General features: G+C 43.2%; 1 protein-coding gene across 2 annotated transcripts in view; it reads left to right on the top strand.

Moving 5' to 3' along the window:
• The window catches only part of UBE2F (ubiquitin conjugating enzyme E2 F (putative)), a 71,761-nt gene extending 47,765 nt beyond the window's left edge, over positions 1-23,996 (top strand). For both annotated transcript variants that reach the window (XM_021399790.1, XM_021399789.1), the window contains 2 exons: positions 1,924-1,986; positions 23,502-23,996. In XM_021399790.1, coding sequence (XP_021255465.1) covers positions 1,924-1,986; positions 23,502-23,552 — 114 coding nt within the window. In that variant the 3' untranslated portion in view covers positions 23,553-23,996. The remainder of the gene's footprint in view (positions 1-1,923; positions 1,987-23,501) is intronic.

Below are 24,020 nucleotides of genomic sequence, written 5' to 3'. Positions count from 1 at the left end.
AGGAAGGGCTACTGATGTTGTCTAGCTGGACTCGTGCAAAGTCTTTGACATGGTCCCACGCCACATCTTTATCTCTGAATTGGAGAAATGTGGATTTGAAGGCTGTACTATTTGGTAGATAAGTAGTTGGTTGGATTGTTGCAGCCAGAGGGTTGTTGTCAATGGCTTTATGTCCAGGTGTAGGCCAGTGAAGAGTGGTGTCCCTGAGGTGTCTGTCTTGGGACTGGTGCTCTTTAGCATCTTTATCAATGATTGTCAATGACATAGTGAGATTGAGTGTACCCTCAGTAAGTTTGTGGATAACACCAAGCTGATTGGTACAGTTCACACAGTAAAAGGAAGGGATGCCACCCAGTGGAACCTGAACAGGCTTGAAAAGTGGGTCCATCCGAACTGAGTGATGTTCATCAAGGCCAGGTGCAAGATGTTGCACTTGGGTCACAGCAATGCCAGACACTTGTACTAACTGGGAGAAAAGCTCATTGAGAGCAGCCCTGCAGAGAAGGACTTGGGGGTCCTGATGGGTGAAAAGCTGGACATGAATCAGCAATGTGCTCTTGCAGCCCAGAAAGCCAACAGTATTCTGGGCTGCATCAGCAGAGGAGTGGCAGAGCAGTGAGTGTGCTCCACACTATCACTAGAGATCATGGTGTGTTCCTATAACCTACCGTGCAGAGATTGGGACTGGCTGCAGTCGCCTCCGTGTCATGGCAGCAAAAGGCTTGATTTGTTTAGATGGCTGTTCTAATCAATTGATTTACAAGATTGGAGAGCATTTGCCTTTTCACCAAAGAGTAATTATGTTTCAGTTAGTTTCCCACTGCATGTTAAGTAATCAGAGGGAAGTGAAATCCAGTGGCGGTAGGAAGAAGTCTCTTCAGTGGCACGACTGCACATAAAAATAATCTGCTGGGCAGACAGCAGCACTTGATGGTGGATTTGTCGTGTCCTGGAAGAGCCATGCTTTACAGCTTGCTCTTAGATATCCCTCCCACACTGCTTCTTATATATAATCGGGCTTTGTAAAGCTGGCTCTTTCAGAGTGAAGTTTTGTTTCTGGAGGGAAGTGTGTTTCTGTTGTCCATGCAGATTCTGATGGGGTATTCTTGAAGAAAATGAGTGAAAATCAGTCTGAGAGCAGCATGAGCCTTTCACACTGATGGCATGTCACTGCTGTCAGGGGCCAGCCAGCCTTCAGCAGGCAGAGGAGGATTTTTCTGTGATTCAGCATTATTTTTGTGGTGATTCACACGTTACCAGCGCTTGGCTTTCCATAGACCCTTTCACCTTCCAGAGTTATTCAGTGAGATTAAACTGATGTAACTCAGATGTATTTTTGACTCTTTTTGCTCCTCTCCCTCATGTGCCATTATCTCATGGGGTCTTTGCATCCCCTTTCCTTCTGGATCATGTGTTTCCTATTGCACTAAAACATTTCTGTCTGCCACTCCAGTTTAGAGGGAATTAAATTGCTTTGCTCTTGGAGATGAAATTTAGTAAATTCTCTCTGCTTTATCACCAGGCTGTGTGCAGTTCTGAACTTTACACTGAAATAAACCCTCATTAAGGAAAATCATCAACAATTATGCCTCCTGAAACTGTGAAAGTTCCTTCAAAACTTGTTTTAAAACTGTGTCATTTTTCAAACAGGAATGCATCACTGCCCAAAGTGTCTTAAGGGCTGCATGTGGCATGCAGACAGATGAGATCAAGTGTCTTGTTGCTGCTGTCCTTTAATTGATGTTTGATTCAATTTGCAACCGCCCAACTTGTTTGCATTTACCTTTGGCAGGGATCTGTACAGAGGATGTGAGATAATGGCACTACCCTTGTTTGTCTTGTTTGCTTTGCTTCTTTTTCTTGTTTATTAGTGCTGAGGAAAGTATGGAGGAAACCCTATAATGTTCTCTGGTCCTTTTCCAGGATCTTTTGAATTTTGACGATCCTTTGAATATTGAGGCTGCAGAACATCATTTGCGTGACAAGGTGAGTCAGTGGTTTATTTAAAGCATTTTGTTCCTTAACACATGCTGTACTCTGTGATTCCCAGTCAGTCCTTTTATAGCATCTGAGCTGGTACTTAAGGCAGTAGAGTGACTCAGTGTATCAGTGACCAGATATTCAAACAAAAAAAAGCTTGAGCTGGGAAAGTAAACTCAGCACAGTAGTGGTATGCACCATATGTTCAAATTGTTGACCATAATGTAATCATATCCCCAGAATAGATGGTCTTTGACTTCTTGTTTCTAAGATTTTCCCTGAAGCTGCATATATTCTGTGGAGCAAACGATAGTGATTTTTTCTGGCACAGCTACATGAGCAGCCTTTCACTTAAAGGCCAGCAAAAAGATCTCATCCCTCTCTGTCTCTTTGAACATGCTGCTTTTTTGTTCACAAGCCTTACATGTTGCATGCTTTATTAAATTGTAAGAAATTGGGACACCTTTGAAACGCAGGAGTGGAAACTTTATGTTTAAAATACTCTTTACTAAAATACTCTTTATATGATTTTACTGATTAGTGGCCTGATGACAAGCTGTGAATGTGTACCTCTCAGCTGAGATTGAGTGTGGTGATAGAGGTGAACAAAAGTAATAGCTTCCCCCTTATCTTTCCCCCTTATCTGGATCTCTGAAGTTGAATCACCTTAGGTTATATGGGTGCATATCTTAAGCGTATCAAATGTTGACTTGCCATATTCAGGATTGGTTACTTTAATTAAACTCTTCTGATACTTTTGGCAAAGTTAACCTTCAAGGCTGAACAAAATTTCCAGGTAAATGTTGGTTTGAGGAGCTTGTATATCTAATTTAGGTTGCATGTTCATCTTCCCAGCTATTTTTTGTTTCAGTAAGAGCTTGTGGCTAGTCTAGTATTCATCAGTATTTGCAGGGCTGGGGTGAGACAGCGTAAAGTCAGAGAAAATCGGTAGAAAACTAATCTGGAAACAGTTTTCATTATAGTTCTGCTGAATAGTCTCAGGAAATTGTGCCAGGAAACTTTCCAAGCCATAAGACACAGAGTAGTTACAGAGAGCCCGAGGAACAAAACCAGTGTGGTGAGGGGGCAGGTCCAAGCATTTTCTTTGTTTGCATTGGTAGACTGAATTATTCTCTAACATCTTGCCAGGGAAGTTTCTGTGTGTGCTCTTTGGGAACGGTGAGGAGGCTATATACCTGTTGTGCTGCATGTCAAACTTGGCACTTGTTTCTTCTAACTGGCAGAGGGGAGCAGTGACTGGTGTCTAGGTAGGTTTTGTAAGGAGTGATGCTCAAATAGCATGAGCACAGTCTTCTGTCGTATCTTCTGAGGCTTAGCAGTGCTGCAAGACATTAGACCAGCTAAAGAATGGAGAAATGAAGAAATCACTATCCTGCGTTGCCCAGCCTCATTCAGAAACTGGAAATCTAGGGAACCCTAACAAGGGAAGAATGCTAACTGCTTTTAAACCCAGCTCCTTCAGAAAAGGAGTGTTGAGTGTTCAAAATATATACTCCTACACTAAGAGCGTGGAAGCTTTTTCAGATAGCAATTGTTGAGAAAGAAGTTAAAGGGAAATTGAGTTTTTTGACAGTCTTTAAAGCTAAAAATTTTTTTTGCACAGAACAATGTTTTTGTTACTTTCTAAACTGTGAAGTAGACTCATCACAGTTACCAGTTATGTGAAATCCATGTTCTACCATGTTAACTTCTTGGTGCTTATGTAGATTTGGTCTTCAGTGAGTCTGACATATTTATTGCTGAGCTTTTGACAGGATGTGCTGGATTATTCATGGTATGTCTTTACAGCATCACGAAAACAAAACCAATAATGCCTGTCAAGGGATTGCAAGGGGGAGAAATGACTCCTTTTACAGTTAGCCTCAAAGGATGTGATTGCGGCTTACATTTTTGTCTCTCTAGGGAATAGATGTCATGTAGCGTCAGAGCACTTCATTATGGAGTAAAACTGCTGCGGTTCTGTCCCTCTCAAGAAAACAATGCAATGCACAATATGATTAATATGGGAATTTTACTGAATTTTCCCTGAGACATTTTTATGTGCGTAATACATGCATAGTGATAGTGTATATGTGATATACATGCACGTGCATGCTGTATATACACCTAGATATGCAAATACAACTGTATACAAATAGTTCTGTCTACAAAGATCTGTGTATAGCAGATATTGTGAGGAAGCCTGTGGTCATTCTGCAGCGTGGGAGTATATGGCTTGTAAAAGCCAAAACAAATGTACATCGAGTGGTCTTTTGTGGTTCTCCTGGGGGAGATGACTGTTTCACTGATGTCATTTCAGATTGCAAATCCTGAGATCCTTTTGCAGACATTGAGGCTTAGTGTGGCTGCTTGGGAAGTTAACAGCTAATCTGAAGCCTGCCTCTGGTTATTTAAAACGTGGAGCTGGAGTTCATTCAGTTCTCTAGGCTGGTATTAAGTCATCAAAAATGACTGTCCTCCTGCAGATTCTGGAAGTTGTATTCATAGTCACATCACAGATGTCGGATCTCTGTTATTGATTCTCGAAGAACAGTCATACTGTGAATGTTTGCATTATAGAGCAGGCTTCGAAGGACACTCAGGATCTCTCCCCGCATAAGGAATTTCTTAATTGTCTGCATTAGATCCGTGGCTTATGCTGGAGCATATTGCTGTGGCTGTTGGGAGGGCAGTCTTGCTCTAAAATTGAAAATGTATACAAAATTCAGAGCTCGAGTTGTTCAGCTAATTGCTGTGAAAAATCATGTCTTATTTGACACCCATGTTCTTGCAGCTTCATCTTCTAGTTTTCGGGGTATTTGTCAGCTTGAGGAAGGAGCTGCCAGCTACTCAACCTCTTCCCCTGCTGATTCTTTCAGCCTCTGATCATCAGGTCACTTTTAAGTTAATTCTTTAAAATGCATGCAGTTGTTCATGCAGCTTTGGTAATTCTACACTTCTCCTTGCACATTTTGCAAGATCTCAGTAGCTTTTTGGAAGGCTGCACAACAAACCTGGGCAGTCATCAGTATCCACTTTTGTAAATGGTACACAGAGCTAACCTCAGTATTGAGCCTTCTACGTTTCAGCTGCGGAAGTGATTTGGAGACCTGTTATAACTGATCACTTACATTGACAGACCTTTTCAGTACCAGAAGATGCTCTCTGCCATCTTGAGTGAGCTAAGTAGATATTTCAGAGATAGGACCCCATTACTTGTCTGCTTTCAGTAGAACTGTTCAAGCAGTTTCACTGCCACTGTGGTCAATTTGATCAGGCTTCAGTTTTGCCAGTTGTAAGTTTATCTTATGGAGTGTCATCAAGTGATGCTGGGTGTTCCTAAAGCTTAGTCACCCACATGGTTGGTTTTTTTCCCCCATATTTGCAGGCAGAGCAGTCCCCCCCTCCTTTCAGCTTGTGAGCACAGTTCCCTATTCTCTCGTAGTTCACTTCTGTGAATGCTCTGTCTTCCTAGTAACCTTGTTGGTACTGGGGGACCGCTACTGGAACAGGCTGCCTAGAGATGTGGTTGGTGCCCTGTCCCAGGAGACTTTCAAGGTGAGGCTGGATCAAGCCCTGAGCAACCTGGTCTAGCTGTGCATGTCCCTGTTCATTGCAGAGGATTTGGACTAGATGATCTTTAGAGGTCCCTTCCAGCTCTTAGAATTCTATGATTCTGCTCTTCCCAGCAGAGATGTCCCCAGCCAGGGGTAGCACATGTCCCATGGGCAAAGCTTTGCCTTTGGCCGCACTGAGCCTCATGGGATTGCTGTCAGCCCTTCCTGCAGCCCACAGACCTCCCTCTAGAGGCTGGATTTGTCCCCGGCACGTTGACTGCGTCCACTTCAGTGACTGTGCTTCTGTAGACCCGATGCAAACTTCCACATGCAGCCGTTGTTTTCAAACTTTGATCTTCTTGCAAACTTGTTGACTGTAGCATTTCTTTATTTTATAAAACATTCAGTAAAATTTGTAGTTCCTCTTTGCTCTTTTTTTCCCCTCTGCTTTTGTTGAACTCATAATTGTTTCCAGCTTGGGCAAAGTTTGCATTTTTCATTTTTGTAGAGCTGCTTTTTGGAACATTTGCGGTTTCCACGCTACACTGCAGTTAGGTCACGATCACTGGAAGATAAGTAATCATCCCCCTTTGTGTTAGAGCTCAGTAAATCAGAATTAAAAGATGATTGATGTAATTACATAAACTAAGCAACGTTCTTCCCAGCATTTAATCTTCTCACGCTGGTAAAATCTCATTAATTTGATAGTATGAGATTTCTTGTGGATTTTGAAGAACAACTTACTGGATAACAAGCTGCTTTGAATTTAGCAGTGGAGTTGGTCCATAATGATGTGGATACCAGAGCCATTGATTGTTGGTAAAATCAGTTCCAGGGATTCCTAAACAGTGAGGAAGCATTCATGCTTTGAGGATTTGCTGTTATGTGTAGCGAACAAACAGAGCTGTATTGATTTGCTTTCTTTCACAGCCAAAAAAGCTCAATAGTAAAAGAATAGGGGTGTACCTTGTTGGTTAAAAGCTGAATGAGTGTAGCAGTTCAGGACTCACGTATTCCTTAGCTGGAGGTGCTGTGGGCACTGCCTGCAGTTTGTTAGTTAAAATCTAGAAAATGTTTTCCACATGTACCCCTCTCATGATTGTTTGCAGATCCGACCATTGCATTTGCTGGGTTCCTCAAAAGTTTCCTACCTTGTATTTTCTCATAGAGTCTGCATCTGGCAAAACCATTTCAAAGCCATATGTGTGCTACCCAACAAGAGAATCCATTACACTCTTGATGTGGCTTAGAGTACAATATTTTTTGCTAAAAACTGTTCAACTTTATTCATCCATGCCTTCCATACCCTGAGTGCTAGTGCTCTGTCCTATTTCCTGCTGTAGTTGGTGTAGTTTCAATTTTCGTCATCTTGCAGATTAACAAACACTCATTTGGTTTTTCTTCCACGTGTTGGCTTTGAGTAGTTTTAATGGGAGAAGCTGCATAGCATTATCAGCCTGTGTCATTTTACTGCAGATGTGAGTGCAGTGAGGCAGTGGGTGCTGCGTTTCGGCGATGGTGACAGTGATCATCTCTGCTAGTGCAGATTTTGATGAGCCACGGCATGCAGGCTGGCAAAAACGCATAGCTAATGGCAGTAACTATGTTGAAAAAGAGTGTTTTGTAGCTCAGATTTAGCTCTATCAAATAGTGGTGTTGTGCTCTTTGTATCGGTTGTAGTTACCATAGAAATAAGTAGGACGCATTACTTCTGGAGCAACCTTCACTGCAGCCTGAGACAGCCAAGCCAAGAGGTTGGACACCCATGGCTTAAAGGATTTTGTTTGACTCTTCCTTGGGAAGCAGTGTCAATATGTTTCCCATCACAGAACTCAGAAACGTACCGACAGGTAGGAAGGCAGCCTGCAGGCACCCGGCAATTGCGTCAAGAAGACATTGTTAATGCCACACTTCGTGGTCCTCTCTTTGCTTGCCCCAGGCAGAAGGATAACACTTGTCACTGGAGGAAGGCTACTGTCAGACTCGACATAATTATTGCGGGCAACATCTAGGATGTGAAGAGGCCAGCATGCTGCTTCCAGCAGGCACTCCAGCTGCCGATCAGCCTGATCCCTACCTGCCTTGTTTTATTTCCTGGTAGTCTGTCAAGCTTTAAAGAACATGCAATTCAATACCCCTACAGAAAAATGGTCTTTTTGTCTTTTTTGTCTTTTTTTTTTTCTTCCCCAGCCATATTCTGCTACTGTCAGTGAAGGGTGATTTAATTGTTTCCCTGCCTTTTCCATGGCTAGATTGGTTGTGAGACTTGTGCTATTGGTCTGGTATTTAATGATGAATTATTTTGCATTGGTTTGTGCAGGGAATTTTAGTTCTGGTCCAGGTTATGGACTGTAACCAGACTGTAGCTGCGGAGTTTTGGCAGTTCTGTTGTCACTGGCTATTTCTAGTCCATCTGTTTTTAGGCAGCTTTATATGCTGGGATGACTGTGTTCATAGGCTGTGTTGTCACTCCATGGGTGTTGTGTGTTTGTAAGAATATTAATGAGAAAATTCAAGGGAGCTGGAATGCCATGCTGCAGTTAAACTTGACTCTGGACAGTTCATGACATCCTGTGGCTGTCTTTAATAGATCATCCTGACAGTAGCAGTTCCTATTCCTGTCCACGTTATTCTGATTCCTCATAACAGTAATGCTAGCATACTGGCAAAAATCCTCCGAAAGACGCCAGGGATAGGATTGACAGCTTCATCTCACCTGGGATAATGGTATGTTTTCATGAATAAATAGAGATAAATCACGCAGCCAGTGCTGGCAGCAGGGATGTGTGAGGCCAGGAGCTGTTGGGGATGAGGAGGGCTGGGGCAGGTTTTTACTTGCATGCTGCAATGACAGCTATCAATTTTTTTTTCCATTTTTTCACAGAAGAAAATACATTACTATTTTGCTTTTGCATTTTTTTCTTAATTCAAAGCTTCTCTTGGTAATAAATGAAAGTTTTATTTCAAGATTGTTTCTGTGGGGATGGATTCATAATGTTTATGTTGTTGCGGAGTCCGAAGCTGCCTCTTAGGTTTCCTCTTAAGATCTTAATCCCCTATATAGCCTCAGTCTTCAGGAAACTAGGCTTGAAAAGCATCTCATCTCCCAGTTGTGTGCTGTCTTTGGAGGCTGTTTTAATGAGTCTTTTGAGACAAATGTTTTCCTTGAATTGCTTGAGGAAAGTCTTCTCATCCTCACAACTGAGAGCGCCAATGTAATTCCATTAGAAATAACATTAATAATTAAAACAGCTTTAGATTATAAATTTCACTGGAGAGCTTTTATAACTTCGTAACTGTATGCAGTTTTTTGAATTCTTAAGTAGCAAACAGTTTAACATTTTTGTAGAGCGGTCTTCATGTCTCAAAGTCTTCCCTTGGCTAACGGGCAAGAACCAGGAGCACCTGATAGATGCAGGAGGCAGCATGGGTATATATCCTGAAAATAGGTAAGTCATCGAAAGGGAAAATAGTCAGCAAGGGGTCTGCCTGAAAATAATGGTGAAAAGGTAAGAAAACAAAGATAGATCCTAGAATATCTTTAGGCATCCCTTTGGAAATATAGTAAACCTCCCACGTTTGTGCATTTTTAAAGTCTAACCCCAGTTTTTACCAAGCACTGTAAACCATCTGTCTCACCGACCAGGAGCCCGGTGCTTTCCCTTCCCTGCCATACTAGTGGGCATTGCTGCTGCCTAGCAGGCATGGTGCTACGTACAGGATGCTGGTACATCTGGGGTCATTCATCTCTGCTAAAACTTGGAGTGATTTTGTCCTCACGCTGATAATGCCTCCGGTTTGTTAAAAAGACCCTGAACTTGCAGGCTGTATATCATTTCCAATTCGAGCCTGCGAAAGACTTTTCCTAAATAATGTCAGGGCCAGCTGTGCTTTTATCCTCTCAGCTTTTTATTTCTGTGCTTATACATAATAAGGACATAATTACATTTGGATTTAAGTCTACCTTGAAAATCCATTTTTCTACATAGCTGAAGAAGTACATTTGCAACAAACTAGTGTTTTCAAATTTGGATTGTTCTTTATCTCTTGTGATTGATCTTTTCAGGCTTCATTTTTTTTCCCATTCATCTAATTAGATATATCAGAAGGTTAGACCATTTGAAATGTTATCTGATGCATCCAAATGAAAAGCATGATGTAAGTGTTGACTTACAGTACTTGCTTTGGAGACTAAGCAGCCAAACAGTAACACAAAAATTAAAACTTGAAAGCTTGGAAAACAAAATCATCAGTTCTTCCTCATGTCTTCTGGTTCAAGTTAATTCACTTAACTGATTCATTTAACTTCTCTACGTCTCTGTTATAGCTGGTGTCTTTATTTATATTTTTATGTCAGGCATTTTGTGAGTGAAGCATCTGCCTTTGTGTACCCTTTGTGCTTAGTTTCTACTGTTAAAATGGTGATGGTTTTTCAGAGATTAGAGTTTCCATATTGACAGTAACCTGTCAGGATCTCTCTCACAGCTTAAAATATGTTTTTCTATTTTGGGGTGAGATTTGGTTGGAAACGCAACCTTCTGGAGACCCAGTGAGGACACAGAAATCTGTGCTTGAAAAGCACTGGAAGGGATGAAGAATGAAGTAGCGATCAACTTTTAGATTACAGTTGAGTATTGGATAACTTCTAGCATCACCAAAGTTTTAAAACTGAATTTAAAACCATCATTTCAGGCTCACGTGCTGCACTGACAAAGGGAGAAACTGAAGGCTGACAAGTTTTGCATTGCCTGGTGTTCTCAGCACTTGTTCCCACTTTCCTACTCTGTTGCTCATGTCAGAAATATGTGGCATAAGAATTGGAACTCAGGAGCAGGGACACCATCAGCCTTGTACGGAAGGTGTGAGCATTCCAATATAAAACACTTTTATTATATATTACATATAAAATGTCATGGTCCCTGGATGCTGTATCTTCCACGGCACATTTCAGGAAGAGCCAGTATGCAGGGAAGAAGCATTAGAAATAGGTCTAAGCAAACATTTTATTTTCCAAATAATGAAGAATTATGTGAAATAGCTGTATTCCTTTCACGGATGGTATTTCCTGAAGAAACTGGAAGCAGTTGAAACATTTTTATGTTGCAAAATAGTCAAGAGCATATGCGTATGCCACAAGTGAAGCACCAGCTACACATTACACACTGTGTATCCTGATTATATCTGAATGCTTGCTTCTTAGTGGATTGGTTTGGTTCTGAGCAGTGTCCTCCAAAAGATTTTATTGGAAAACTGTTTTTTTCTAATGTCTTCCCCCAGTGTGTTCGTAAATGATAACACTTAATTCATCAGTGCACTATGTATGCCCTATTCTCTGTGCCAAGCTTGCCGCCCTTGCCAACAGTTTCCCATCACAGCCATCCACTTTGTTAATCTTTTCCTGTGTCCCAAGCGTTTGACATTTTGTATGTAAGAAGTGCTGATGATATTTGAAAAATTCTGGTCATGAATTGTAATTTTACAGTTAATAGCAGTCAAATTGTAATCGCTATTTTCGTTTCTTAGGCTTAGTGATGGCTCAAGACAGCTGGAAAATAACGCCTTAGAACAGAGAAATTATTTGAAAACATTGCCTAGAAGTTTATTTGGAGTTTTCTTTAAAACATTCCTTATTGTTGGGAGTGTGTTTGAGCAGATGCTGGAAGAGAAACAGAATGGGGGGGTGTTTGTGACGGGTGTTTGTACGAGGCAGGGAGCAGTTCTCAGCTGCACGTCTAGCTGCAGGTGGGTGTGGTGGGGAGATGGGACGGAGCGTGCCTCAGTTACTTGTGTTGTTTCTGAAGGTATACAGGAGTGTGACTGGTTTTTCTTTGCACTGCTTCCCTGAGGCTTCAGTGCACAGGGAGCAGAGGAGGTGCTGCTTCCTCAGAACCGGAGCTCTCCCAGAGCTGCCAGTGCTCTTCCCTGCAGCAGCAGTGGGAAGAGTTACCACAATGAGACAGATCTGACCAGACACCAGGGCTGCTTGGTGTGGCAGGCTTTTCAGTCCCTGCTACCAGATCTCGTTGAAGACCTTCTTGCTAAATTATCATTTACGCGTCTGTGTAATAAGCGTGACGGTTCTGTTGGGTGGAAACTCTTTCGATTAAAGCTGAAATGTTTTACTTTGTGGCTTGGCTACTGCTAATGAGACAGTTGTGTTTCTTGGTAGCAATTCTATTCTGGGTTGCGCTCTCTGTAGCGCAATTATTTTCATTTAATGATATTTCCTGCATGCACAGACCAAAGTGAAGCCCCTAGGTGTGGTGAGAACATCTGGCTGGATGCCCGGTTAGAAGAAAGCATTTGCAATGACCTTGTGTCCAACCTGGAAGTCATCACGGCATCCATTTTTGCAAAGTGAGGGCTCTGAGTGCACAATGTTACAAGTTATGGCGTCTCGTCGTACTGTGCAGGCTTTTTCCTACTTGTGGGGGATAAGTGGGGATTTAAAAGGTCAGTGTAGTTTTGTGATCTCCCTCCGCAAGCTTTGCACACTTGCCTGTGGCAAATCAGAGTACACTGGATCCATCTTTCCAGATAGCCGAGTGCCAGGCTCTGCTCTGCAGTCCCACAGTGAAAGTACCCAGCTGTTCGATGCCGGAAAGTTTCAGCTACGTTCTGACCAGGAGGCTAAAAATCGGGCACATTCTTGTGTCATTTTTCAAGTTTGTTCTCTACATTCTGTCTGTTAGCATAAGGGCACAACAAACAAAAAGCTGAAAAAGTCTTAATAATAAACCCAGCTTTCATCTATCGAGCTAACTGGATGGAGACTGTAAGCGATCAAAGCATGGTTTCACACCCATCCAGAATATTGGGAAAGCATCCTTATCGATTTACTAGTAGGGCAGAAGGATCAGATTAGTGTTTGATACTGCTGCTAGCTTGGAAAGCAAGTAAGGTATACTGTGCATTTAAATGTGCAAAATGCTGGATGCCATCAATTTCTCTTTCAATTAAAAAAGCATTGAGAACATTCGGAATTCTCCAGCTTGAGTCTTTTAATTTTGTGTTGATTGTATAGCAGCAGTTTCAGAAAGCACCGTGAGCTAGCTGTCCTTCCCTTTTCAGCATGACGCATGAAAATGTATTAATTATTCTTAAAAAACCCAGAGATGTAATGCAGTCAGAATACAGCTTACCTGCTGCTCTTCCCTGTCTCTGGTATGCAAGAACAAAGGCTGATTGCCATATGGAAGGGAGTGGGAGGCTCTTAGTGACATGTTGAGCTAATGCACCCTGGTGTAATCTTGCATCAGTGAATGGAGATAAGAACAAAATGTAACTTTGGTGTTGCTGAAAGGTTGTAACGTAGTATCTAGCTCTGAGGTGATCATAAAATCATTGAATATCCCAAGTTGGAAGGATCATCAAGTCCAGCTCCTTGTGGGTGATGGAGGTAGCCTGGTATTTTGCTAATTGTGCCAGTTACAAGATCTGGCACATCAGCTTATCAGCCTGTTTCCTGCTGAGTGCTTGTCAGATTTGTGACTGACAGCTCTGTGCTGCTTGCTTGAATATCTGCCTTCATCCAATTTATTTTGTAATTGAGTATGAGTGAGTAGCTTCCTGTTCCAAAATGACTAGAGCAACAGATGCAGGCACACCTGTCAGGCAGAGGCAGCATAGGAGAATTTTTGAGGGCACACATGAAGAAATTGAGTCAATCAGGATTTTCCACATTGCTTGGAGTACCTGATGCTGGATGTTTCTTGATTAAAAGTGGTGGTTCCTTGCTCACACTTTGCTGCACCCAGAGCACAAGCCTCTGCCAGCACTTCTGGGTATGGCAGCTGACGGCTCACTTTGACGCAGTGTGAAGGGATAGTATCTGACAGCATCTGGCTTTAGCTACAAAACCAAGTTCGGATACAGTTCAGTCAAGCACACTGAATATTTGTCAAAATAGTCTGAGATTTCACTTGCTGATCTGTGGTATGTGGAATAAGAAAGTGGCAGATAAGCAGTGCAAAAGTTCTCCTGGCATCTCTTATCAGCACCATGCCAGCACCGACCTCAAATACCGTGTCAGCAAAGTAGGAGGGAAGTGGATGGATTACAGCTGCCAAGTGAGGTGTTGTCACCGAGTGGCTCTTCTCTATGGAATCCTGCCCTGTGTTGGCAGGCTTGCGCACAACCTGCACACTCAAGCATATCATATCGTGCCAACTACATTGTCAGCAGTGTGAATATTCAGTAACAAAATCTTTAAAACCACAATGTTTTTTCCTTCTGGAGTCTAGAAAGAGCTTTATTTCGATATTGTAGACATTCGCTACAAAATGTGCAAACTGCTTTCTGTGTGATTGATGCGTTCAGTCAGCAGAGCCCACCAGTCAGCTGTCATTTGTGAGCCCACAGGCTGGTGTTTGAGTGTATGGCTTATCCATACAACCTCTGTTCATGTACCTCTGCAGCCACGTGGCTAGTTCTGACCATCAAAGTCACTAGTTGTTAACAACAACATTGATTTCAGCAGATTTCGTACTGTTTCTGGAAGAAAAAAAATCAGTCTTTCTATGAGTTTCGTAGGAATAGTTTAACAGCACTGCCCATCCAGCACCCATTTACCAAGGCCCTGCTGGATTTTCTCATCAGAGAAGACTACGTTCTTACATGATAAGTGTTTGCTTAGTTTCTTCTCCTCTGTTAAGTAGCACTCTCCAGCATGTTGCTTTATGGTCAAGCCCTCTGGTTTTGTGCTTACATCACATATTTTGATCCCGGTGGATTAGGCAGTTGCGTTCACTGTGTTTTGTTTGGCAGTGACCACAGAAGCAATTTTGGATAGTTCTGCTGGCCACGTGAGCCCAATGGGTACGTACTGAGCAGCACTGCAATCTGTACAGATAAGATTGCTAGCAGCTGCTGTAGCTCTAGGTAACTGATTTTCTTGCATTACTGCTGTAAAGCACTGCTCTAACACTGCTGGGGTATTAGCCTATCGCTCAACTAAAAATAAGTCTTTTATTACTTCCAAAGAACTACGCTGCTTGTTGTAGAAAACAACAGCTGCTTCTGATTCTTTAATATCATTGAGCATATGAACGTAGGAGCTGAAATCCCTCTTGAAAAATAGATAGGAATTAAACTTGATAGGAGGAAGAGTCAGTAAACCACACTTGGATATATTTTGAATAGTCTATTTATTTCATGCTATCTGAAAATTCAGATGCTTGTCTGCCGTGCAGCCATGCTTTAATAAGTAGGTAGCTCTGAAAGCTTTAAAGATGATCCTTTGGTTTAAGACTTTTCTGCTTCATTATGAATGGTAATGTTTCACTGCTTGCAGGTTTTGTTTTGTTTTTCCATTGGCTGCAGTCAGGCCAAGCTTTTCACTTCAGCTTGATTTTTTTCTTATAATTATTAGTAGTAATTATAAGTGATTTCAGTTTTGATGGCTTTTAATAGTAAACTGAAGAAATGGCTTTAAAGAGAGAGTATAAATATATAAATATGTATTTTACTTTCAGTATTACCAAGCTTTTTAATGTCGGTTTGCCCATCCAGCCTGCAATTTTGCGCACAGTTTCTGGGAGACAGGGGCTTACATTTGTACAAATTGCCTGAGCCTGAAGCAGCTGAGGACACATTATCACTGTAGAAGGACACAATTGCTTGCTTGCGTGGTAGCAGACAGCCCCAGCAGGAAGAATGCAGTGCTGGACCTGTTGCGTACCCTCTCTATTGAGCAACACAGGCAGGCTAGTAACAGAGGGCAAGGAGAAGGCGGAGGTGCTCAACAACTTTCTCGCCTTAGTCTTCACTAACGCCTGCCCTACACACAGCCCTTGAGAGATGGTTAGCAGGTGGAAACTGGGGGAGCAGTGCTTGTCCTGCTGTAAGCGAAGATCAGGTTCACAACCACCTGATGAATCTGAACATCGTGCGTCTCTGGGTCCCAATGAGATGCTGGTATTCAGAACTAAGATTGGACTTTGGCTTAAATCATCGCGGTGCTGCGCTGACTGCAGTCACAGCTGAGACTCTTGTCCTAGTGTTTTACTTTCTAACCTCTTAGCAGCATTACTCCCACAATCCAGTGTATGGTGTGATAAACAGAGAATGGTTGGCAAGGAAATTGGTGCAAGTCTTAAGACTGAGTTCCTAACAGTAACTCCCTCTTGTGTCTCTCTAGCTGGTGTAAGTACTATATTCATCAGACAGTCCTAGCTGTAATTCCTTGGCTGGAGGAAAGTTCTGTCTTGTGTGTGATTAAAGTCAGTGGCTGCTGTCTTAAAAATAAAAGAGAGGCTGCCATCAGGAGGATGACTTCCTGAGCAAGGCAGTGCAAGCACACATAGCTACTAAAAAAAGGTGAAAAAGAAAAGTAAGTTCTTGTCTTGATCATAAGAGCAATCCATTTACATGATTAATGTCAATTATCGTAAGTGGGGAGAGATGCAGAATTGCAGGGCCCTTCAGGTTGTTCAAAGTATTCAAAAGTATTCAAATTTACTAGAGTGTAAAACTGCACTTGGGTGGGGGGAGGAAGGAGGATTCATCCGTAAGCTAAACAATCTGGTCTTGCAAGTACTGGAATATGAGATAATAGTAATTAGGCATAGAACAAAAGCATTTCTGTGGAGCTGAGAGTACAGGAATTACTGAGTTGACAAGCCCAACAATTTTCTCCTCCATTTTTCAATATTAAAAATTATACTTGTAACAAATTATTCCCATGTTTGGTGCATCACAGTACGGATAGATGTGTCAACCTCTGCCATGATCGCTTTTGAAGGATTTCTGTTTTCCCTTGATTTCTCTGATAAAAGTTGAGTATTGTTTTGGAGACTGTTAGTTTAATATTCCCACAGCAGCAGCAAAATAATTGTAAGAGATATAAAATGATGAATACTGATGCTAATGAGTAAGGAGATGCTGGGAAATGGTTAGGCAGCTGATAGGTTACTTGAAAAGCTTGTGGTTTTAATTTTACTTGAAGGTAAAGGTCTTGGTACAAACATGCATTTCTTCTTCCTTGCTTACATCCAGTGTAACCAAGCAAACAATTCTGAATCATATTAGGTGGGCTGTCTGTTCTGTAACCATAGGTGGTACAGTGCTCCATTCCTTCCATTCAGAAGGCATTTCACAGAGCAGTGGAGCTGCTGAGGGGGCAGAACCCCCCAGAGTGTCTGCTCCAACCCCTGTGCTTGAGGTGGAGTCAGCTGGAGAAAGTCACCCAGGAGAACATCCAGTGGGATGTGGCATCTCCAGCCTTGGAGATAACAACCTCTCTGGATGACTTGCTCATGTGTTCCACTACCCTTACAGTTAAACAAACAAACAAAAAAAAGCAACCCACCTTTTCTAATGCTTGAAATGCAGGAATTTTCTTTTAGTTGGTTTCCATTGTTTCTCATGCCATCGACGTTCACCACTGATGAGAGCCTGGCAGCCACCCCAGGTGAGATGCCAATGGCCCTTGAGGGCGCATGGAGCTCAGAGCAGAGCATGCCTTTTACTTTCATCCAGCTGCTGGGGAGGAGACCAGGATCTGGGAGGATGAGGGAACTGAAGGGAAGAGGAATATCATGGAAGCTGTATTGTGGTGGGGCGAGGAGAGTAGCAATGATAGTTTGTGAATCTGTAGGCAGAGAGGTCTTGTTATCTTTGCTTGCTGAATGTATGTTTTAAAGCCCTTTCTTGATTTTGCTGACTATTCTACAGCTGTATGGGTAAGAATGTGTGGGTTGCAAATAAGCACACTGACTAAATGAGGCTTTATTCTGGTTGAGGGAACTACCTGCTGGCAATTCAGACACCAAGGGGAGTCCCATTACTTCATCCTGATCACAAGATCTGCATATTTTTGCATGCATCTGTCTTTTTTCTTCTTCCTTGTTCGGCCATATTTGAATTCATCAGCAATCAGACTATGGTATGCAGTAATTTTTAGGGGATTTTTGTACAATTCGTTCTTTGTCAGTACCACTAGCTCTTGCACTGACGATAGAAAGTTGTACGCTATTCAGATTACTATAGAGGTAACTGAAGTCAAGGCTTTGAAATGACTGCTTCTTCATCTTGTATTATTAATTCTCAAGGAAACAGTACCATTGTGGAAAAAAAAACTCCAAATCATTGTCAAATTATATACTGTATCATAGCTGAGTTTGCGATGTCACTCATTTCTTGGCAAGAAATTACAGCGAAAAAGAAAGTGCCCACGAATTCGCTGTGGGACGTGGGGCTATGGGAGAGAGGAATTTGAGATGATATGAGTAGCTCTATATATACCCATGGAAACAGTAAGGAGATACCGCCATTTGAAACTTATTATTGTAAGAAATGTTTTGACAAATGTTATGATTAATCGTTAGAAAGCTTCAGGAATCCCTTGGTCTTCACTGATACTTCCTCTCCGGCTGAGGTATGTCGGGAGACTTCAGGACAGCTCTCCAGACGGTTCTTCCTACAGGATGATCCTGTTAATCTTTGCCAAAAAATGTGTATGGACAGCAGTAGACTATAACTTGACCTTTTTACTACCTTTACCCCTTCTTTAGCTTTATTTTGTTGTCTTCGTGCCTCTCTATTTTACCTGGAATCTCAGCTGGTGGTCCCAGCAGTTGTAATACTGATGCGTTGCGCTTCAGTGTTTGTGTAATTCCTTGTGCTAGGCCCAGTGCTTGTGCTAGGCGGCCTCCATCCCTCGACCAGTTCCACGTACATTTTATTCTGATGCTCTTCCAGAGAGACTCAGAGTGACCAGAACAGATCCGTGCCTCCAGGAACTCTCCAGCCTTTTGATTTTTGCATCTAAGAATTTAGGACACAAATTAGTATGTTTTTATCTTCAGCTTGTGCGGTGCTGGACTTTGTCAACAGCTCGCTTGATGCAATTGGCTCTTAGCTGAAGGAAGGGCAGGCAACAGAAAGGCCGCTTGTGCTCGTCAAGACAGGGTATTGTTGCAGCTAACAAGGGGAGGCATGCCCACATCTCGCTCTCATTATGTTTGCTTCAAGCTGGCATTGTCAGGCCTTCATTTTAATGTTGTTTGCATTGCAGAATATTTGAGTCAGTGCGTTGCTTAGATTAGTGCAGCCTCGTCCTTGCTGTGCTGTTTTACATCCTCGTGTTTGAGCTTCTCTTGGACTGGGATCTGCCTTTGTCCATTGTTGGGTATAAGGTTTTCCACTTAACCTCATTCCCGTGTTTAAACTGATAGCTCCGCACCAGCCCTGGACATCCTGAAGTTTCTCTTGCAAATAGGAAGAAGCTGGTTCTGAACATTTTCTTCAAGAACCGTACAAAACTGCGACGTGAGGGAAGTATGAGGGCTTTTTAACCTCCTTCAGGTAAAAAAAGAAACTTACATTTATTCCTGGATACCGAGCCAAATATCTCTTTCCCAACGTTTTCTAAGAGGGGTTATGAAACACTGAAGAATTGCTCTAATTAGACGCACCCACAAAGTCTTCCTGAGGTATTGAAGTGGTTTTTTTGGAAGCTGCTTAATTTTTGTTGTTTGTTTTTTATTGCGTTGATTGCAGATGAGCTGTCTTAGTAGGAACAGCAGAACCATCCCAGTCCAAACCCATCTTTGCAAAAGCGTGCACCCTGTGAGTCATTGCATTTATTTATCTCCGTGTTTACTACAGTAAATCCTTCACTTCCTTAGTGCAGCCAACCTCCCTGTTTGATGGTTGCTGTGCTCGCTGAAATTGCAGCAGCCACAAAAGATACGCATTTTGTTTTTCCTCAGCATTTGTGCATTTAGAGAATTGTACTGCTGTGTTTTCCTTGGATTTCTTCCCCATTTTGTGCTGCCTCCATATGACAGCCTTGAAGCCTTCCCCTGCTGAGCATAAAGTGCATTAAGCAGTGTGTGACAACGAGCAACGACACAACTGCTAATTGTGCTAACAGAAGTGAATAGGGAAAAAGTTCCTCTTCTAATTCCTATCGTATTTATAGAAACAATTATCCACCTTTCATAACACTTTGATTACGGATGGAGCCTCTTTTTACCTCCCCGAAGCCGATGACGCTTTTGCCAATGGTTTGACTGGCTGTGGTAATGGCAGAAACGCAAAAGGAATGCAGATGTTTGAAACCTTTTGATTTACGTGCTTGAGGCAGAAAGGTGGCTTAGAAGGGAAACTTCTGTTTTGCGTTCTGTAGACAAATGTGTGGTTTTGGGAGAAGTCTGTGCTGAGTTCCCCCTCCCTGTGCCTCGCTGTGTGACCGGGGCATGACTTGGGGAGAGGATGACTTGCAAAAACTCTCTTCCCAGACCCAGATGACTCCGATTTCCTCTGCTATGGTAATTTAGCTATTAAGATCTCAGATCCTGAAGACATATCCTCTCTTGGGAATGAGTGGCATCCTCACAGGTGGAAGTGTGTTTGTAGCATCTGTGTAATTGGGATGATTGAGGTGATTGTTTTTCAGGGCTGTTTCCTTCAGACATTTTCAACAGCTGTATCAGCAAGGCTCCCAGGAGCAGAGCAGCTCCGTGCTTGCCGTTGGAAGCGTAGGTTTGCCTGAGGCCACGTGGAAATGACTAAAAGCAGACCCAGGTGGTTGTTCTTGTCCTCAGCAACCTGGCTAAAGTGGAAGCGTTGCTAAGCAGATCAGTCACAGTCAGAGCAAAGCCTGGGTCACTTGGCACTGCATCTGTAGGACTGGAGGACTCCCAGGAGTCTCCACTCCTCTTTGGGAGGTGGGAGCAGTGGTGAGGCTCTTCTTGAGCTTGGACCTTCCTCTACAGGACTGAGTTGTAGGCCCCTGACCACCTCAGCAGCTTTCACACCTCCTAATCCGTGGCCCTTTTCTCTCTGCTGAGCACCTCGAAGTGCTTCACTCTGTGCAGTACACATTGGCCTGCTCCCTGAGCATGCAGTCCAGCAGGCACGTCACTGCCACCTCTCAGATCAGTTCTGTGACCTGTCTGTGAGTACAGCAGTTTGGGGGGAAAATGTCCAAAGACTGATGGCTGCGGGGACTGCACCTGCTTGATGTGACAGTCTGGGGGGGACACCTGTGCTGTTTTTCACCCTCCCTTCTCTCCAAGTCCTCCTTCGTGTAACTGAAATATAATTACAGGGCTCAAAAAAATTCTTAAAATGGTGTCGAAGCTGAGCTCTCAATAAAACAGCACCAAGGAAATCACAGCGAGGTAGGGATATGGATTGGAAAAAGGCCTCATACTAGAGATCTTTGTGTTTCATTCTGCTCCTTTCTAAATGGGAGTGGGAGTGTGGGGGCTGGTGGGTGTGAAGACTCATTTTTTCCTACAAGATGGAAAAGAAAGGTCGCTCTAAATATGTTCCATGGGGATAATCGGCGAACCTACCCAATTATTGTGTCCTCCTCCCAAAGCACTGAGTGGGGCTGAGCAACATGAGCGGATTGTGGTTTGCTTACTGGTGAGTGGTAGAGCCCGGTATTCCACCAACACGCCTTTCAGTGAAACCATAAAGAGGGTCGTAACAGCAACCATGTGAGATTTAACCCTGCCGATAAACTTTGGACTAAAATAATGTTCTCTTAAAGTAGTGGAGGTTTTAATTACTATTTTGATTTATTATGTGGGTCCATATTTTAAAAAAAAAAAATCATTTCTGAGACCACAACTTCTTCAGAAAGCGCTAAGCTTTTTGTCTGTAAACAGAAGTTCGATGGGAAAAGTGTTGAACTTCAGGCTGTGCTGTAACCCGGCTTGCAGCACAGTGATATTGTGAAGTATGTTGTGGCTTACATATTGCACTCCACATCTGCTGATTAATTCTGAATTTCCCTTCAGTTGATCGACGTCCCAGTATGATTCTCAGCAGATGAAGCAGGGATTTGGCCACCGTTACTCATGCAGCATGTACTTCCCCACGGACCCGTCGTGCTCGTGTACCACTCTGAACTCCCTGCAGCTTGGGGCAAAGCTGCTTTAGGTCTCCTCCAAAATGTGTTTTTGCTTCAAGCATGGGACTGAGAGCTGAGCGCCTTCAGAACCAGACATTGCCATATTGTGGGTGTCCACCAGGTCTTGCTCATCCCTGAGATGTTGCTGTCTTCTGCTGGCCTTCCAACCCAAGCAAGACAGGGCTGCAAGTACTGCTTTCAGGCGCAAAGCGCACCTTTGCTTCTCCCCACCACCCCCATCCCTCTGGGAAGCCCACGGGCAGCACTGGCAGCCTCTTACTCTGTCTGTCTGCTATCTTGAAGCTCATGAAGGAAATGCTGCGCCTTGAGGTTGATGAAAGGCAAATTAAAATTAGATTTCCCCTTTGAAAAGCTTTAAAAAGTATTTCCAGCACTCCCTGATGGCCTTTCAAGGCGTAATGGCTGGCTGAGTTGCTTCTGATGAAGTGTCAGGCACTGTAGCATCTGTGGTACTGTAGTGAAATGTCACAGCAGCAATCAGCCCTCTCCCCTTACAGCAGCCTGTGGCCTGACAGCCCCTCTGACATGGGGAGCAGCTGTCCCAGGAGGGACAAGGCAGGAGCAGCCCGGCAGCTGGGTCCCTGGCAGCAGCACGTCTCCCACTCTTCTCCCTCTCAGCATCCAGACCATGGGATGCAGGGATTAGAATCAGCCTTTGTAGGGTTAAAGCAGGGGGCAGAGAGCGGGTGCCTGCTGCAGCCTGCACCAGCTCCGCTCCACCTCTCCCTTAGCATTCCTGCAGGAGCCTGTGCACCTCTTTGTCATGCAGAATATAGACTGCTCTGACTAATTCTTTGCTTCTGATTATTCAGTGCTGCACACAAACAGATGTGCACATAGGAGAGTGCACACTGTTAATCAGGAACTGTTGAGCCATATGGCATGTGAAGATGGAATATTACAGCTCCATAATGAGAACCTCCTTCACACACAGCAAGGACAGCCGTAACACACACCCACCAGTGCTGTCAGTTCCTTCATCTGGTGACAACATGTAAGTGAGGGCATAGAGTCCTGGAGCACTCCTCTGCCAAGTTCCAGCTCCTGTGAGTTGAGTTCAGAGAGCCTGGCTGTCCATTTAAAAACGTGGGACTTGCTCCTGAGCCACTTGTAGGTACTGTAGTTACATTAAAGATGCAGCTGGCTCTGTTGCATGTCCAGTGGTATTTCTTGGCCATGTTCCTGGCTTGTTTTAGTGGCCCAGGGATACAGGGCAGCAGGCAGTGACATACCACGGAGCCCTCTGTTAACTCATTCAACTCCCAGCAAATCGGGGCTGTAACCAGGAGTGTCAGCAACCCTAGATGGTTGCAAAACCAGAAAATAAAAAGTTAGGAAGGATCTTTATTTGGGTTGTTGTCCTAAAAGATGGATGGTATTGCCTATTTGCACTGCTGTGTGGAGTCAGGGGTTCGACCCAATGATCCTTATGGATCCCTTCCAACTCAGGTTATTCTGTAAAGGAGCACCATGCCTCACTAACACAGTGAGTCCAAGTCTTTGTGTATCAGGTGCAGTGCTGTGACTGACATGCTCTGTTACTGTCATTGCCTAAGGAGAGTCTGAATGCTCGTTTTGCTGCTGCGAGGGATCAGCCTGTAATACTCAGGGCGCCCACCATGACTGCAAATGAGGTTTCCACCATGGTTTGCCATTATGAGTAATTGTTCCAGTTGTGGGCAAGGCAGCCCACAACTTATCTGAGCTGAACACAAGTTCAAGATGTCACTTATTTTTGGTGGTGTGATATTTCAGCAGACTCAAGGTACCTGGAGATTTAGCTTGCCGGAGACAGCCCGAGACCGGGGAGTGGCTCAGAGACGTGTTGTTTGTAAGCAGTTCCTTCAAAAACACTCCAGCGTGATACACAGCTTTCATATCTGCTGTCAAAGGATTGGAGTTGGCTGATGCACAGAATCTTGTTTAAAACAAGGAAGGCATTACATCCCTACCATTAGTTCCTTTGCACACTTATTGTGTGGTGGGAGTTGTAGCATGGCTTTGTGCCTGTTGAGAGGAGCCATCAGTGGTGGGTGTTCATTTCCAGCGGTAATTCTGGCTCTGCTTTTCCCCAGGAGGACTTCAGGAATAAAGTTGAAGATTACATTAAGCGCTACGCGAGATGATGAAGGGTGATGGCCGGCAGGACCACAGCTTCCGTGCTGCAAAGCTGTCTTTAACTTCAACAACACCAACCAGAAGAAAACCAGCCCGGACTGTACCAGTCCCGTGTCCATGTTGTACCGAAGAAGAAAACTAACTTCATAACTTGTCCATGTTAAAAGGAGAGTTCAGCATAAATACAGCAAGAAATTGTGTTTGTTGGTTGAAAAAAAAAAAAAAAGTTGTTTGCTTACTTTTAAAATGTTTACTCTTCTGAACTGTACTGTATATCCTGTTGATGAGAAATGCTTGAGAAGTTAAAAGAAATCACTATTGGAGTTGTAATTACACTTTTTTTTTTTTTTTTAAACTCTCTCCTCGTTTGGGGAAAAAAAAAAAAGACAAAAGCAAGCAGGTGGTGTGGGTTTGGAACACTTCAAGTTGGCAATAAAATGGTCTCCTGTGAACCAAATCACAATCCTGTTGCTTTT

The sequence above is a fragment of the Numida meleagris genome, chromosome 5 (genome assembly GCF_002078875.1).
Source record: "Numida meleagris isolate 19003 breed g44 Domestic line chromosome 5, NumMel1.0, whole genome shotgun sequence".
Classification (NCBI taxonomy): Eukaryota; Metazoa; Chordata; class Aves; order Galliformes; family Numididae; genus Numida; species Numida meleagris.
The sequence above is the reverse complement of the archived record's forward strand: the minus strand, read 5'-3'. Positions and strand labels throughout refer to the sequence as shown.